General features: G+C 34.2%; 1 protein-coding gene across 4 annotated transcripts; it reads left to right on the plus strand.

Annotated features, from left to right (window-relative positions):
• Window positions 1-4,309: 4,309 nt before the first annotated feature.
• On the plus strand, window positions 4,310-7,635 carry LOC116109726 (putative disease resistance protein At3g14460). Of its 4 annotated transcripts, none has more exons than XM_031395956.1 (7): window positions 4,310-5,627; window positions 5,812-5,896; window positions 6,557-6,698; window positions 6,800-6,950; window positions 7,051-7,277; window positions 7,360-7,485; window positions 7,571-7,635. In XM_031395956.1, exon 1 carries the CDS (start codon window positions 4,350-4,352, stop codon window positions 5,496-5,498), a length of 1,149 nt encoding a protein of 382 aa, XP_031251816.1. In that variant the 5' UTR covers window positions 4,310-4,349; the 3' UTR covers window positions 5,499-5,627; window positions 5,812-5,896; window positions 6,557-6,698; window positions 6,800-6,950; window positions 7,051-7,277; window positions 7,360-7,485; window positions 7,571-7,635. The 4 variants fall into 4 exon arrangements, with proteins under 4 accessions (XP_031251816.1, XP_031251818.1, XP_031251817.1 ...); XM_031395958.1 differs by having other exon boundaries at window positions 7,076-7,277; XM_031395957.1 differs by having other exon boundaries at window positions 5,817-5,896.
• Window positions 7,636-13,431: the final 5,796 nt, after the last annotated feature.

A 13,431-nucleotide genomic window follows, 5' to 3' on the forward strand; every position in this document is an offset into this window, starting at 1 on the left:
AGTGTTCTCTGGCATACAAAGAGAATATCAAGATGCAACCAGCTCTGTCCTTTGAACAACTGGCTCCCTTTGAAGAGTGGGATGGGAGATTACAGAGAGGGGAGAGAAGATATTACAATCTTCATCAGATACTGTGCTAGATGTTCATTGACTTGAAGAACTGAACTGATTGAGAAGATATATTTTTCTCAGGTTCAAAGTTTCAAAGCATAATATTCCTATGAAGAAAAGAAGCTCGCATACATAACTAATAAGTTCAATATCTTTTTCTAGATGAAGAACTCAGTGACGTGGTGCTGTTGATAAAACTCTGACTCTTCCACCAACTGGCATGAAATAATACACCAGATGCTCTAGGGCATGAGCAATGTCCTGTTTCAAGAATTGTCTTTCTCAGGTTGTAATTTACAAATATATAATTTTTAGTAAAGAACCAAATTTTTATGTAAATAATCATTCATTTTCAACTCCATCTTTTCAGAAGACTGGCTGCCTCTGAGAGAAGGTTGCAGGAATCTATGGATAAATGCCAACTATGAATCAGGTACTATGTCGCTAATACCACCCTTGTTCTCTGTGCTAGATTACTTTTCTACCAGAGAACCAGGTTTCTTTATATCTCTCAATTTAGCAATTCTCTCCAGCTCCTTGAGTGGAATTAAGCATACTCAACAGGTTTTGCTTTTAGTTTTAAGTTTAATTATATTATGCTTCATGAAATTTCCAGTATAATCAAAACTTTGAATAATATTCCATTAATTGAGTTCTGAATTTCTAATTAACATCATTGCATATATATTGGTCTTTTTTTTAGCTACCCATTAGCGATGATAGCTTACCCTTTTTTTTTTTTAGTCCGAAGACAAAAGCTAGAGCAGGGATAATCTCTGCTCAAATTAAAGTCTTTACCAAACTACTTTCATCAGATGAGAACGTTGAAGAGGAAAACAAACCAAGAATGCCATCAACTTAACCCCTCCAGGTAATTCCTCTGCTTTCCTTTTTATTTAGTTATTTTTATACATTTTTTTTAAAATTTAGAATAAAATCACGTCTTTTAAATGTAAAAAACACAGAATTTGATAATTATGTTTTCGTACATTTTAATCATCTGTCTAAATCTAATTATTCTCATATATATATTACAGGGAAGATATTTTATGATGAAGAAATTTGGATGAGATTATTTAGTGTTAATGCTTGTGAATAGCAACATTTTAATAACTTTTTGAATAAATAATGAAAACCACCATAAAGTCAAATTGTTACTCAAAAATCAATTATAACATCCTCTGCACTTACTGCTGGATTTTTAACATAATCTGGTCTTACATCCTGTTTTTAAGAGATTTTTGATCATTTTTACTCCATTTTTGTTAATTTAATGTTATCTCATGCTAATTTTTTTCTTTTCTTTTCTTTTCAAGCTGCAGCAATCAACAAATCCTGCACTGGAGACATCTTCTCAAAGAAGTGCTGAATATCAGGCACCATGATACGAATGGTAGCCCGCAACAGACCATTCTCAGGGCACAACAGGCGATTTGATCTTTGCAGTTTTAAGCATTTGTTATGTTTTGTTGTTGGATTTGAATTCTGCATTAGTTTTGAAACATTGCAGGGTCTCAATTAAGGTGAAGAACATAATTTTGACACCTCTACTATAATCAAAACTAATTCGTAGTTTCATAATGAAAATTAAAGAGATTTTATTTGTTAGGATCTCACATCGGGATCTCACACCCACCAAGTGTGATACTTAAACCTAGGGGCTCTTTCATCTATCAGACCGGTCTTTCGGGTTGGGCTCTCTCTTGGGCTTGAGTTCTAACATTGATGCTTTTTCTTGAGAGTTGGGCTACAGAAAAGGCTATCTATATGCTAGATTAAGGTGCAATATGCATCGAATGACTGATAGGTGAGTGAAGCCGCCCAAAGGGGGAAAGGGCTACCGTCAGGTCAATGTCGATGGAGTGAAAGCAGCCATGTACGTCGGCTCTTAAAGGGGGGGTACAATGTTAGGATCCCACATTGGGATCTCACACCCACCAAATGTGGTACTTAAACTTAGGGGCTCTTCCACCTATCAGACCGGTCTTTTAGGTTGGGTTTTCCCTTGGACTTGAGTTCTAACATTATTTCTCACATTTAGAACTAAAGTCATGTTTAAGCTTGATAATTTAGTGAATATATATGTAACACAGTTTTATGAATCCTTTTTCATTGAATATTTTTCAATAATCATGAGTTCCAACTTTGTTTCTTAGAAAAATTGGCTGCTTATGGAAGAACATTCCAAGAATCTGTGTCACTTAAGCAAATTAATCATCCCTTGTGGACAATGCTGAAAATGGATTGAGGTGTATGATACCATCACTGTCTTTGTTACATTTCATCTCTCTGTTGAAACAATAATCTCTCGAGCTTCTACCACTTATCTCAGTCAACAGTTTTTTTTTCACATTATTATATGCTTTAACTTTGTAAGAGATTGATTTTCTAATAACTTTGTCAAAGAGATTGTATCATTTTACTCTCTTGATTTTATAACCAAAAATTTATGTCATACTATTACCGTGGATGTAGCCCAAATGGGTGGACCACGTAAATTGTTGTGCCTCATTTACTTTTATCCGTTTTCTTTATTTTCTTTGCTTATACATAGTTGTTGTTTATCAAGCGACTTAATCTAGGGGCTGACTATGTCATTTCCTTTAATGATCATAATAATTCAATTCCAAACAAGTATGATGCATTTGGGAAAGCAATTCAAAAGAAAGTTCAAGAAAAAAATAGTTGAAGTCAACAAATGAATGTATCATCGCCGTTCAATTATTTTTGAAAAAGCTAACACATAGAGATATTTTTCTTGTAATTTGACTTCACATCACAAGGAGCTACCTGTTACCAATCAATTTCGCATTCACCAAATTGCCTATAAGTTACAAGAAATTATTAAAAATTTCATCCGAAGTGATATACCCTTTTTTATGATTTTGAAGAATAGATATAGAGTTGAGGTGATTTAATATTATTAAATAAATTAAATAAATAAAAGACATAATCAGTACATAGCTTGAGCAAANCACTATCTCAGTTGTAGACCATTTGTTCTGCGTTATGACATTGCTGTCAAGATAAAAGATCTAGATAGAAAACTAGATGTTATTGCTGTAGAGAAAGACAAGTTCCACTTTAGATCAATCACTGAGGGTAGCAAAGAAGTAGAGCGGAAAATGACCACCTCTACTATTGATGTAACAAAGGTTTATGGAAGAGACGATGAAAAGAATAGAATAATAGATCTGTTGTTGAGTCAAAGTAGTCAACAAGTCCTTCCAATTATCTCTATAGTAGGGATGGGAGGCATCGGCAAGACAACTCTTGCTCGATTAGCTTTTAACAATAATGAGGTGAATACTCATTTTGATAAAAAAGTATGGGTGTGTGTGTCCGAGCCTTTCAATGAGCTTAGGGTTGCCAAAGCAATCCTAGAGTCCATTACAAATAATGCCTCACAATTAGTTGAACTAGAAACTGTAATGCAAAACATACGTCGACATATTGAAGGAAAGAAGTTTCTTCTTGTCCTAGACGATGTATGGACAGAAAATCCCGAAAATTGGGAAAACTTGAAACTTTCTCTTAGGTGTGGCTCTTTAGAAAGTAGAATTTTGGTTACCACACGTAAGGAGAATGTTGCAAATTTCATTGGAACCACCAACATAATCTCACTAGGGATACTACCCAAGGAGGAATGTTGGTCGTTGTTTTGTCAACTTGCATTTTCTGGAAAAGCTAATAAAGAGTTTGAAGAAATTGGAAAAAAGATTGTTCAAAAGTGTAAAGGCTTGCCTCTTGCTGTGAAGACTTTAGGAAGTCTTTTACGCTTCAAAATAAAAATTGAAGATTGGGAAAATATCTTAAATAGTGAAATTTGGGAACTAAAAGAGGTAGAACGAGGGATTTTTCCACCTCTATTATTAAGCTACTATGACTTGCCCTCAACATTGAAAAAGTGTTTCTCATATTGTGCTATTTTTCCTAAGGATTATAAAATAATGAAAGACGAGTTGATCAAGTTATGGATGGCTCAAGATTATTTAATATCAGAACCAAATAAGGAAATAGAGTTAGTTGGTGAAGAGTGTTTTGAAACTTTAGCAATGCGTTCTTTCTTTCAAGATTTTCAACAGAATGATGATGATATCCATATAAAATCTTGTAAGATGCATGATATAGTGCATGCTTTTGCAAAATTTCTTTCCCAAAGTGAATGTTTCACAATTGAGGTTGTTGGTCCCGGTGAGTTCCAATTGGAATCTTCCTACAGTAAAGTTCGACACTCAATGATAAAAAATATTGGAAATAAGTTCTCATGTCCTAGTTCTTTTTATACTAAAAGTACATTTCTGCGTACCCTTGTGATTGAAAGTTATTTCCATGACCCTAAGATAGCTTTGTCCAAATTTCCCTGTCTAAGGTCATTAAATTTGGGTTTTTGTTCAATTAAAGAAGTTCCTATAGAAATAAGAAAATGTATACATTTGAGGTATCTTAATTTGTCGTGTAATTTTGACTTAGAAGAATTGCCTGAAGCATTGTGTGAGTTATGTAATCTACAAACCTTAGATATCACAGCCTGTATGAATTTGAAAAAACTACCTCATGGGTTAGGAAATTTGATCAACTTGAGACATTTTTTGAATTGGAGGGTTTTTAAAATAACTTACATGCCAAAAAGTTTGCAGCGATTAACTGGTCTACTATCGTTGGGGGAGTTTTATATAAGTAAAGACCGTTTTAATAGGAAAACATGTTCTGTTGAATGTCTGAAAAACTTCAAACACCTTCGAAAAATTGCTATAACAGGGTTGGGAAATTTGAGAGGTGTGGATAAGGTTAAGGGAATAGAGCTTAACAATAAAAAAAACTTACGAGAGTTGGGTCTAGGCTTTTTCGAAACGATGAATGAGGATCATGAAGAACTTCTTGAAACATTGCAACCACATCCAAATTTAGAGAGTTTATGGCTACGAGATTACAGAGGCAACAATATGTTCCCTAATTGGATGATGTCATTAACCAATTTGAGAAAGTTACTTCTTGGGGAATGTATAAAGTGTGAGCATCTGCCTCCTTTGGGTAAGCTATCATCCCTTGAAATTCTTCAAATAGAGGATATGAATGATGTAGTAAGAGTTGGTATTGAGTTTTTGGGAATAGAAAGTGAAGTCGCATTGTCATCTTCATCGGTAATTGCTTTTCCCAAACTGAAATTTTTATCGTTTACGATGATGAAAAAATGGGAAGAGTGGGATTTCGAGATTACAAATAGAGGAGGAGAAGATATTATAGTAATGCCATCTCTTAAGACCTTGCAACTTTTAGTATGCCCCAAATTGAAGTCTCTACCAAACCATCTTTGTCAGATGACAACGTTGAAGGTAGAAATTGATGGATGTCCTCTTCTCGTACAACAGAGAACCCATAGCTGATCATCATCTTCACCAAAGGCTGATGAAGTTGTCTCAGATCATCAACTTCAACATTGATTCTGCATATGTGCAAAGACACCACACCAACTTCAAACTCTCAAACATCAAACATGTGCCATCAACCCACAGGTAGTTTACTCTCTTTTCCATCTTTTATTAGTTGTTACATTATATCATGTAATTATTATTTATTTATTATTATTATTTTGTTTTGGAATAAACTTGCATCTTTTAATGTTAAATCCCTTAATTATCAAGCACCATTTTCCTACTTTTAAATCATGTTCCTAAACCTAATCATACTCTATAATAGTGCAGGGGAAGATATTTTATTTCCTGGGGATTTAGTGTTCTGAGAGAATATCAAGAAGTGACCAGATTGTGAAAGTTCACTGAAGGTATATAATTAACATTGGGTGATAGTATTTGTTTTATTACTCTTTAATAAGATGGCTTAGCTTAGTCAAAATGAATGATTAAATTCATCAATAATAAGTTTCTGATTAACAATTATACAAAAACATGTAATTAAGGATCGGTTTTCAAAGATAATAGAAACCAGGAATATGGAATTTCTGCTTATATAAAAAGACAATCAGAATTCATGAACTTGCATAAGACAGAAAATAATTGCCCTTCTATCTGGATCAATTTGTTAAACTTCAAATCATGTTGTGCCACACAAATTTTATCTTGATTCAATGGAGATTATAATATTATTACTATAATGCATTCATTCAGTTTATGTCTTAGAATATGATTAAGCTAAATTCAAAGAAGTCTCTAACGGTTCTAAAAGCTGGTTTATGCAAAATTTGGATTGCAGAATCTGTTTGTGTATTTTGATACAAATAATTTTGCAACAAAAAGTAAAAAATATTATGCAAAAATCAGTTTCAACATCCTGTGCACTTGCTGTGGAATTTATAACTTCATATCTGGTCTTACATCCTATTTTCAAGAGAATTTTGATATTCTTTATTCATTTTTGTTAAGGTGACTTTGTTTGTTCATTTAAAGTTATCTTATGCTAAAGTTTTGTTTTGTTTTCTTTTCAGGCCACAGCAACCAGACAATCATGCACTACATCTTGTGAAAAAAATGTTGAATATCAGTCACCATTGCAAATTTAAAACTGACAAGGCTGCATCAGCTTTCCATGGTTTTATTTAAGCAATTGTTGGATGTGAAATGGACTAGGTAATGTGGCCATAGGGATCCTTATATAATCTTGTTTTGTGATTTTGTAACAAATCATTACTGACAAATTATTTTTTATTTCTTTTCTGTTCAAGCTGCAGGAAACAGCCATGACTACTTATGACATCTTGCGAATGAAATGTTTAATATCAAGCACCATTGCAATTTTATAAGGCTCCATCAATTTGCCATATCCGCTTTTGCAAGAACTTTTTCTTTTTTATGTTGATGCATACGAAATGCTTGGGCAAGGTAATTGGCCATGGCACATCTTATATCATCTTGTATCCTGACTTTGTATGTTTCCATCATTTTTGCTAATTATCGATTTTACCATGTTATAATGTTACAGGAGACGATATTTGATTTTTCAGCAGAATTAGTGTTCTTGGCATACAAAAGAGAATATCAAGATGCAACCAGCTCTGTCTCTTTGAACAACTGGCTCCCTTTGAAGAGTGGGATTGGGAGATTACAGAGAGGGGAGAAGAAGATATTACAAATCTTCATCAGATACTGTGCTAGATGTTCATTGACTTGAAGGAACTGAACTGATTGAGAAGCTATACTTTTTCTCAGGTTCAAAGTTTCAAAGCATAATATTCCTATGAAGAAAAGAAGCTCGCATACATAATCTAATAAGTTCAATATCTTTTTCTAGATGAAGAACTCAGTGACGTGGTGCTGTTGATAAAACTCTGACTCTTCCACCAACTGGCATGAAGATAATACACCAGATGCTCTAGGGCATGAAGCAATGTCCTGTTTCAAGAATTGTCTTTCTCAGGTTTGTAATTTACAAATATATAATTTTTAGTAAAGAACCAAAGTTTTATGTAAATAATCATTCATTTTCAACTCCATCTTTTCAGAAGACTGGCTGCCTTCTGAGAGAAGGTTGCAGGAATCTATGGATAAATGCAGACTATTGAATCAGGTACTATGTCGCTAATACCACCTCTTGTTCTCTGTGCTAGTATTACTTTTCTACCAGAGAACCAGGTTTCTTTATATCTCTCAATTTAGCAATTCTCTCCAGCTCCTTGTAGTGGAATTAATGCATACTCAACAGGTTTTGCTTTTAGTTTTAAGTTTAATTTAATTAATTATGCTTCATGAAATTTCCAGTATAATCAAAACTTTGAATAATATTCCATTAATTGAGTTCTGAATTTCTAATTTAACATCATTGCATATTTATATTGGTCTTTTTTTTAGCTACCTTCATTAGCGATGATAGCTTACCCTTTTTTTTTTTTAGTCCGAAGACAAAAGCTAGAGCAGGGATAATTCTGCCTCAAATTAAAGTCTTTACCAAACTACTTTCATCAGATGAGAACGTTGAAGAGGAAAACAAACCAAGAATGCCATCAACTTAACCCCTCAGGTAATTTCCTCTGCTTTCCTTTTTATTTAGTTATTTTATTACATTTTTTTTAAAATTTTTAGAATAAAATCACGTCTTTTAAATGTAAACAAACCAAGAATTTGATAATTATGTTTTCGTACATTTTAATAATCTGTCTAAATCTAATTATTCTCTATATATTATATTACAGGGAAGATATTTTTATGATGAAGAAATTTTGGATGAGATTATTTAGTGTTAATGCTTGTGAATAGACAACATTTTAATAACTTTTTGAATAAATAATGAAAACCACCATAAAGTCAAAATGTTACTCAAAAATCAATTATAACATCCTCTGCACTTACTGCTGGATTTTTAACATAATCTGGTCTTACATCCTGTTTTTAAGAGATTTTTGATCATTTTTACTCCATTTTTGTTAATTTAATGTTATCTCATGCTAATTTTTTTCTTTTCTTTTCTTTTCAAGCTGCAGCAATCAACAAATCCTGTACTGGAGACATCTTCTCAAAGAAGTGCTGAATATCAGGCACCATGATACGAATGGTAGCCCGCAACAGACCATTCTCAGGCCACAACAGGCGATTTGATCTTTGCAGTTTTAAGCATTTGTTATGTTTTGTTGTTGGATTTGAATTCTGCATTAGTTTTGAAACATTGCAGGGTCTCAATTAAGGTGAAGAACATAATTTTGACACCTCTACTATAATCAAAACTAATTCGTAGTTTCATAATGAAAATTAAAGAGATTTTATTTATTAGGATCTCACATCGAGATCTCACACCCACCAAGTGTGGTACTTAAACCTAGGGGCTCTTCCATCTATCAGACCGGTCTTTCGGGTTGGGCTCTCTCTTGGGCTTGAGTTCTAACATTGATGCTTTTTCTTGAGAGTTGGACTACAGAAAGGGCTATCTATACGCTAGATTAAGGTGCAATATGCATCGAATGACTGATAGATGAGTGAAGCCGCCTAAAGGGGGAAAGGGCTACCGTCAAGTCAGTGTCGATAGAGTGAAAGCGGCCATAGACATCGGCTCTTAAAGGGAGGTATAATGTTAGGATCTCACATTAGGATCTCACACCCACCAAATGTGGTACTTAAACTTAGGGGCTCTTTCACCTATCAGACCGATCTTTTGGGTTGGGCTCTCCCTTGGACTTGAGTTCTAATATTATTTCTCACATTTAGATCTAAAGTCATGTTTAAGCTTGATAATTTAGTGAATATATATGTAACACAGTTTTATGAATCCTTTTTCATTGAATATTTTTCAATAATCATGAGTTCCAACTTTGTTTCTTAGAAAAATTGGTTGCTTATGGAAGAACATTCCAAGAATCTGGTGTCACTTAAGCAAATTAATCATCCCTTGTGGACAATGCTGAAAATGGATTGAGGTGTATGATACCATCACTGTCTTTGTTACATTTCATCTCTCAGTTGAAACAATAATCTCTCGAGCTTCTACTACTTATCTCAGTCAACAGTTTTTTTTTTCACATTATTATATGCTTAACTTTGTAAGAGATTGATTTTCAAATAACTTTGTCAGAGAGATTGTATCATTTCACTCTCTTGATTTTATAACCAAAAATTTCTGTCATACTATTACCGTGGATGTAGCCCAAATGGGTGGACCACGTAAATCGTTGTGCCTCATTTACTTTTATCCGTTTTCTTTATTTTCTTTTCTTATATATAGTTGTTGTTTATCAAGCGACTTAATCTAGGGGCTGACTATGTCATTTTCTTTAATGATCATAATAACTAAATTCCAAACAAGTATGATGCATTTGGGAAAGCAATTCAAAAGAAAGTTTAAGAAAAAAACAGTTGAAGTCAACAAATGAATGCATCATCACCGTTCAATTATTTTTGAAAAAGCTAACACATAGAGATATTTTTCTTGTAATTTGACTTCACATCACAAGGAGCTCCCTGTTACCAATCAATTTCGCATTCACCAAATTGCCTATAAGTTACAAGAAATTATTAAAAATTTCGTCCTAAGTGATATACCCTTTTTTATGATTTTGAAGAATAGATATAGAGTTGAGGTGATTTAATATTATTAAATAAATTAAATAATAAAAGACATAATCAGTACATAGCTTTAGCAAAACCTTTTAAATGCCAGCAATAATGTATATAACAAAGTTTACATACAAGAAATCACATTCTTTTATAATATTAATTAGTTTCTTCTAATACGAAAGTTAGTACAAGTATAATATAAATCAATTAGTTAATTTTCATAAATTAATCCTGCCTTTGTTGACTAGTTTTGCCTTGATACTATAAATTAATCCTCTAATTAATTCCCATTAATGCAAAAAATTCTGGAATAAAGTATCATAACCATTAGTTTCTGGGATTTTTAGTCCATATATCAAAAATCTATGTTTAAAATTCATGAGTTGATTAAAAATAAAATAAAATAAAAAAGTTAAAAGCAAAATTTCAATAGTGGAGTCCCTATTAACCTCTGCTTTTGTCGACTAGTACACTAAAGAAAAAAACTTGCATAATTTTTTCTGAAGTGGAGGATCCATTATGCTCCTCCCTTAGTTGATTATTATCAAACCAAATTATTGCTCTCACCAAGTGAAAGATTCCTTTGGTGAAGGATTGATGCCGAGTCAACTAGTTAATTTTTTTTTTTTTTTAATATTAATTACATTGTGAAAATGAAGGTTGGATATTGGAGATGGCAAAGACTTCAGCACGGAGAAGTGCTCAAGGACTAATTTACAGCATCAATGCATTAAATATCTTGGACCTGTAAACACATTCATATATATATATATATACTCTCTCTTTTAAGAATCAGTGGAGTTCATCAAAACCTCATGAATTAATTTATAATTTGTTAACGTTTAAAAAATAAAATCTCAGCTAAACTTTCTCATATTGATGAATCGATGCAGAAAGAGAGGGAAGCTTGTTTACAAACAATCTAGGGTTCTTGTGGATACGCCCAAAGGCTCTCTATGGATCTTCGTCCTCGGAACTTCAAAGGACTTTTACGTTGGGGAGAAGAAGAAAGGATTTTTATTACTAATGTATGATATTCTACTTTGTTTGCTTGTTGAAGGTTGGTTTGATTGGTTTTGAGGAAATTCCTCGAGTGGAAAAAAATATCAATGCCATTGGCTTCTGCGATTGAAAAATTAGAGATTTAGAGATGCATGTGATGAGCTGATGGATCGGCCTGAGAATGTCGTGAAAACACAGAAAGTGAAGTTTTGAAGTGTTGATCTTTTTAATAAATTGCAATTTGTGGAAGATGAAAGCAACTTGGATCAGTTCGATCGGGCAATGGTTGGGACTTGAGGAATTTTGGGAATGCCAATAACAAATGGGAGGCAAGAGATGGCAATGGACCTGATATTTTCGGGTACCTGACCCAGCCCGACCCGAAAAGGACGGGCTTTATCCGGTGTTCACGGGCTTGGGCTTGGGCTTGAACCTGATTTTAAGGCTCAACCTCAGGTACGGGTCGGGCCTGGGTATATCTTCAAGCCCGGCCCGGCCCGACAATTTTAGTATTAATTTTACTAAATTATCTTTATATTATATATTTAATTACAAGATTATCCTACATATATATACCCATTTTTCTCAAACCTTAATCTCATCCCATTTGGTGAGTATTAAAAAATAAATAAATATTTAAAAACTATTTTTAGAATTAAAAATATAAAAAAAAATTGAAATTTGTTAATATTTAAAAATTCACATTATAAAAATGGGTAGACTTGAGCCGAGCCTGAGGTTACAAAAAACCTATCAGGTCGGGCTTAGGCTTTACCTATCATACCCATGACGGGCCATGAGATCGGGCTTGGGCCTTTGTTATGAGATCGGGCTTGAGCCTGTGTCAAGGGGTACCCGATCCTGGCCTAGACTATTGCCATCACTATGGGAGGTGATATGCGAGGTGTGGGTAGAAATGCTCTGATATGCTGCGAATCATCGTGGATGGAAAGAGCATTGTCATCAACTAGCTAAAGGCGGAGAGCTGCTCACTCATGTTAGCCTTTTAATGGCGTATCATGGCCTAATTGCACAATTTGAAGATTATGGGAGGAATTTGAATTCTGCTATTTCAAATAAAAAAAAAAAAAAAAGGACTTGATATTAAGAGATCATGTTTGATCTCCTTTTTCTCTTTTACCGTCCAGCACCAGCTACACTTTTTGCTAACTTCTGTTGTAAGTTTCTCTGGTTCTTTTCCATATGAATAAGATGGCCTCAAAGGTTAGATCATATATAAAACAACTGAATTGTAATTCACTTACTGGTTCGGTTTGGACGACAACAGCAACATCAAATCCTTTGGCTGCTACTTCTTCTTCCAAGTAAGTGAACTACTTGTTTTGATTTTACGGAATCAATGTACAAGATGACACCATATTTCAAAACCCTATTTCTTCTCATCCTCCTCACCACCACCGCACCACAGCGCATCCACTCTGTCTCCATCTCCGTCTCCATCTCCCAATACCGTTCCCTCCTCTTCCTCTCCCGTTCGCTCTTCACGCGCGTCGCCAATCTACGCGCCGAACGCGGCGACATATCTGGGGCGAACCGGGCCAAACTCATAGCTCAAAAGCTGGAGCCAGGGCTCGAGTTCCGCTTCCTGAGGTTCGCCTGGTCAGTGGGATGGCACTACGCCAAAAATTACGAGGTGAGAGAATTGGATTACCGGGAGATATACGGTTCCGTTTCAGATATGAACGATCTGAAGATGAGATTTGACTCGGACCCGGACAAGGCCAGTTGGATTCGCCAAAATTATGGGGATATCCTGGAGGTTTCGAAACGGCTCTTTGTTAGACTGCTGGGCGTGTTTCGTCAATCGGTAAGTCCCCTTTCCCTTTTCTTTTGTTTTTATATATATATATTTTATTTAATTTGTAATGGATTAACTGGATGGTTAAAAGATAGGTGGGTTTATTTGTTAAATGCAGGAGGCATTAAGAGAAGTGGTGGAAACAGTGCAGATAGAAGTGGTGGAGGGAGGTTTATTAATGGACTGTTTGGTGGTAGGCAGCAATGACTTGAAAGGCTTACTTGTAATTTTTGAATCTTTGTTTTCCCAGTATTTTTCTACTCCTCATCATGATCATGAGAATGACATGTAGATGCGGGATTTTGCACCAACGAGAAGTACGATAGATTTCTTGATGAAATCTATGCAAGGGCTTGAAGGAAGCCAATATTTTGATGCTAGATCAATATGGAACATGACAGAAAAGCATAAAAAACAAAAACAAAACGATTTTTAAAGTGATTTGGATGCGATAAGTAAATCTTATGTCCATTATTATGATTATGATTATGATTTGTATAA

This window comes from Pistacia vera, unplaced genomic scaffold (assembly GCF_008641045.1).
Source record: "Pistacia vera cultivar Batoury unplaced genomic scaffold, PisVer_v2 Contig59, whole genome shotgun sequence".
Classification (NCBI taxonomy): Eukaryota; Viridiplantae; Streptophyta; class Magnoliopsida; order Sapindales; family Anacardiaceae; genus Pistacia; species Pistacia vera.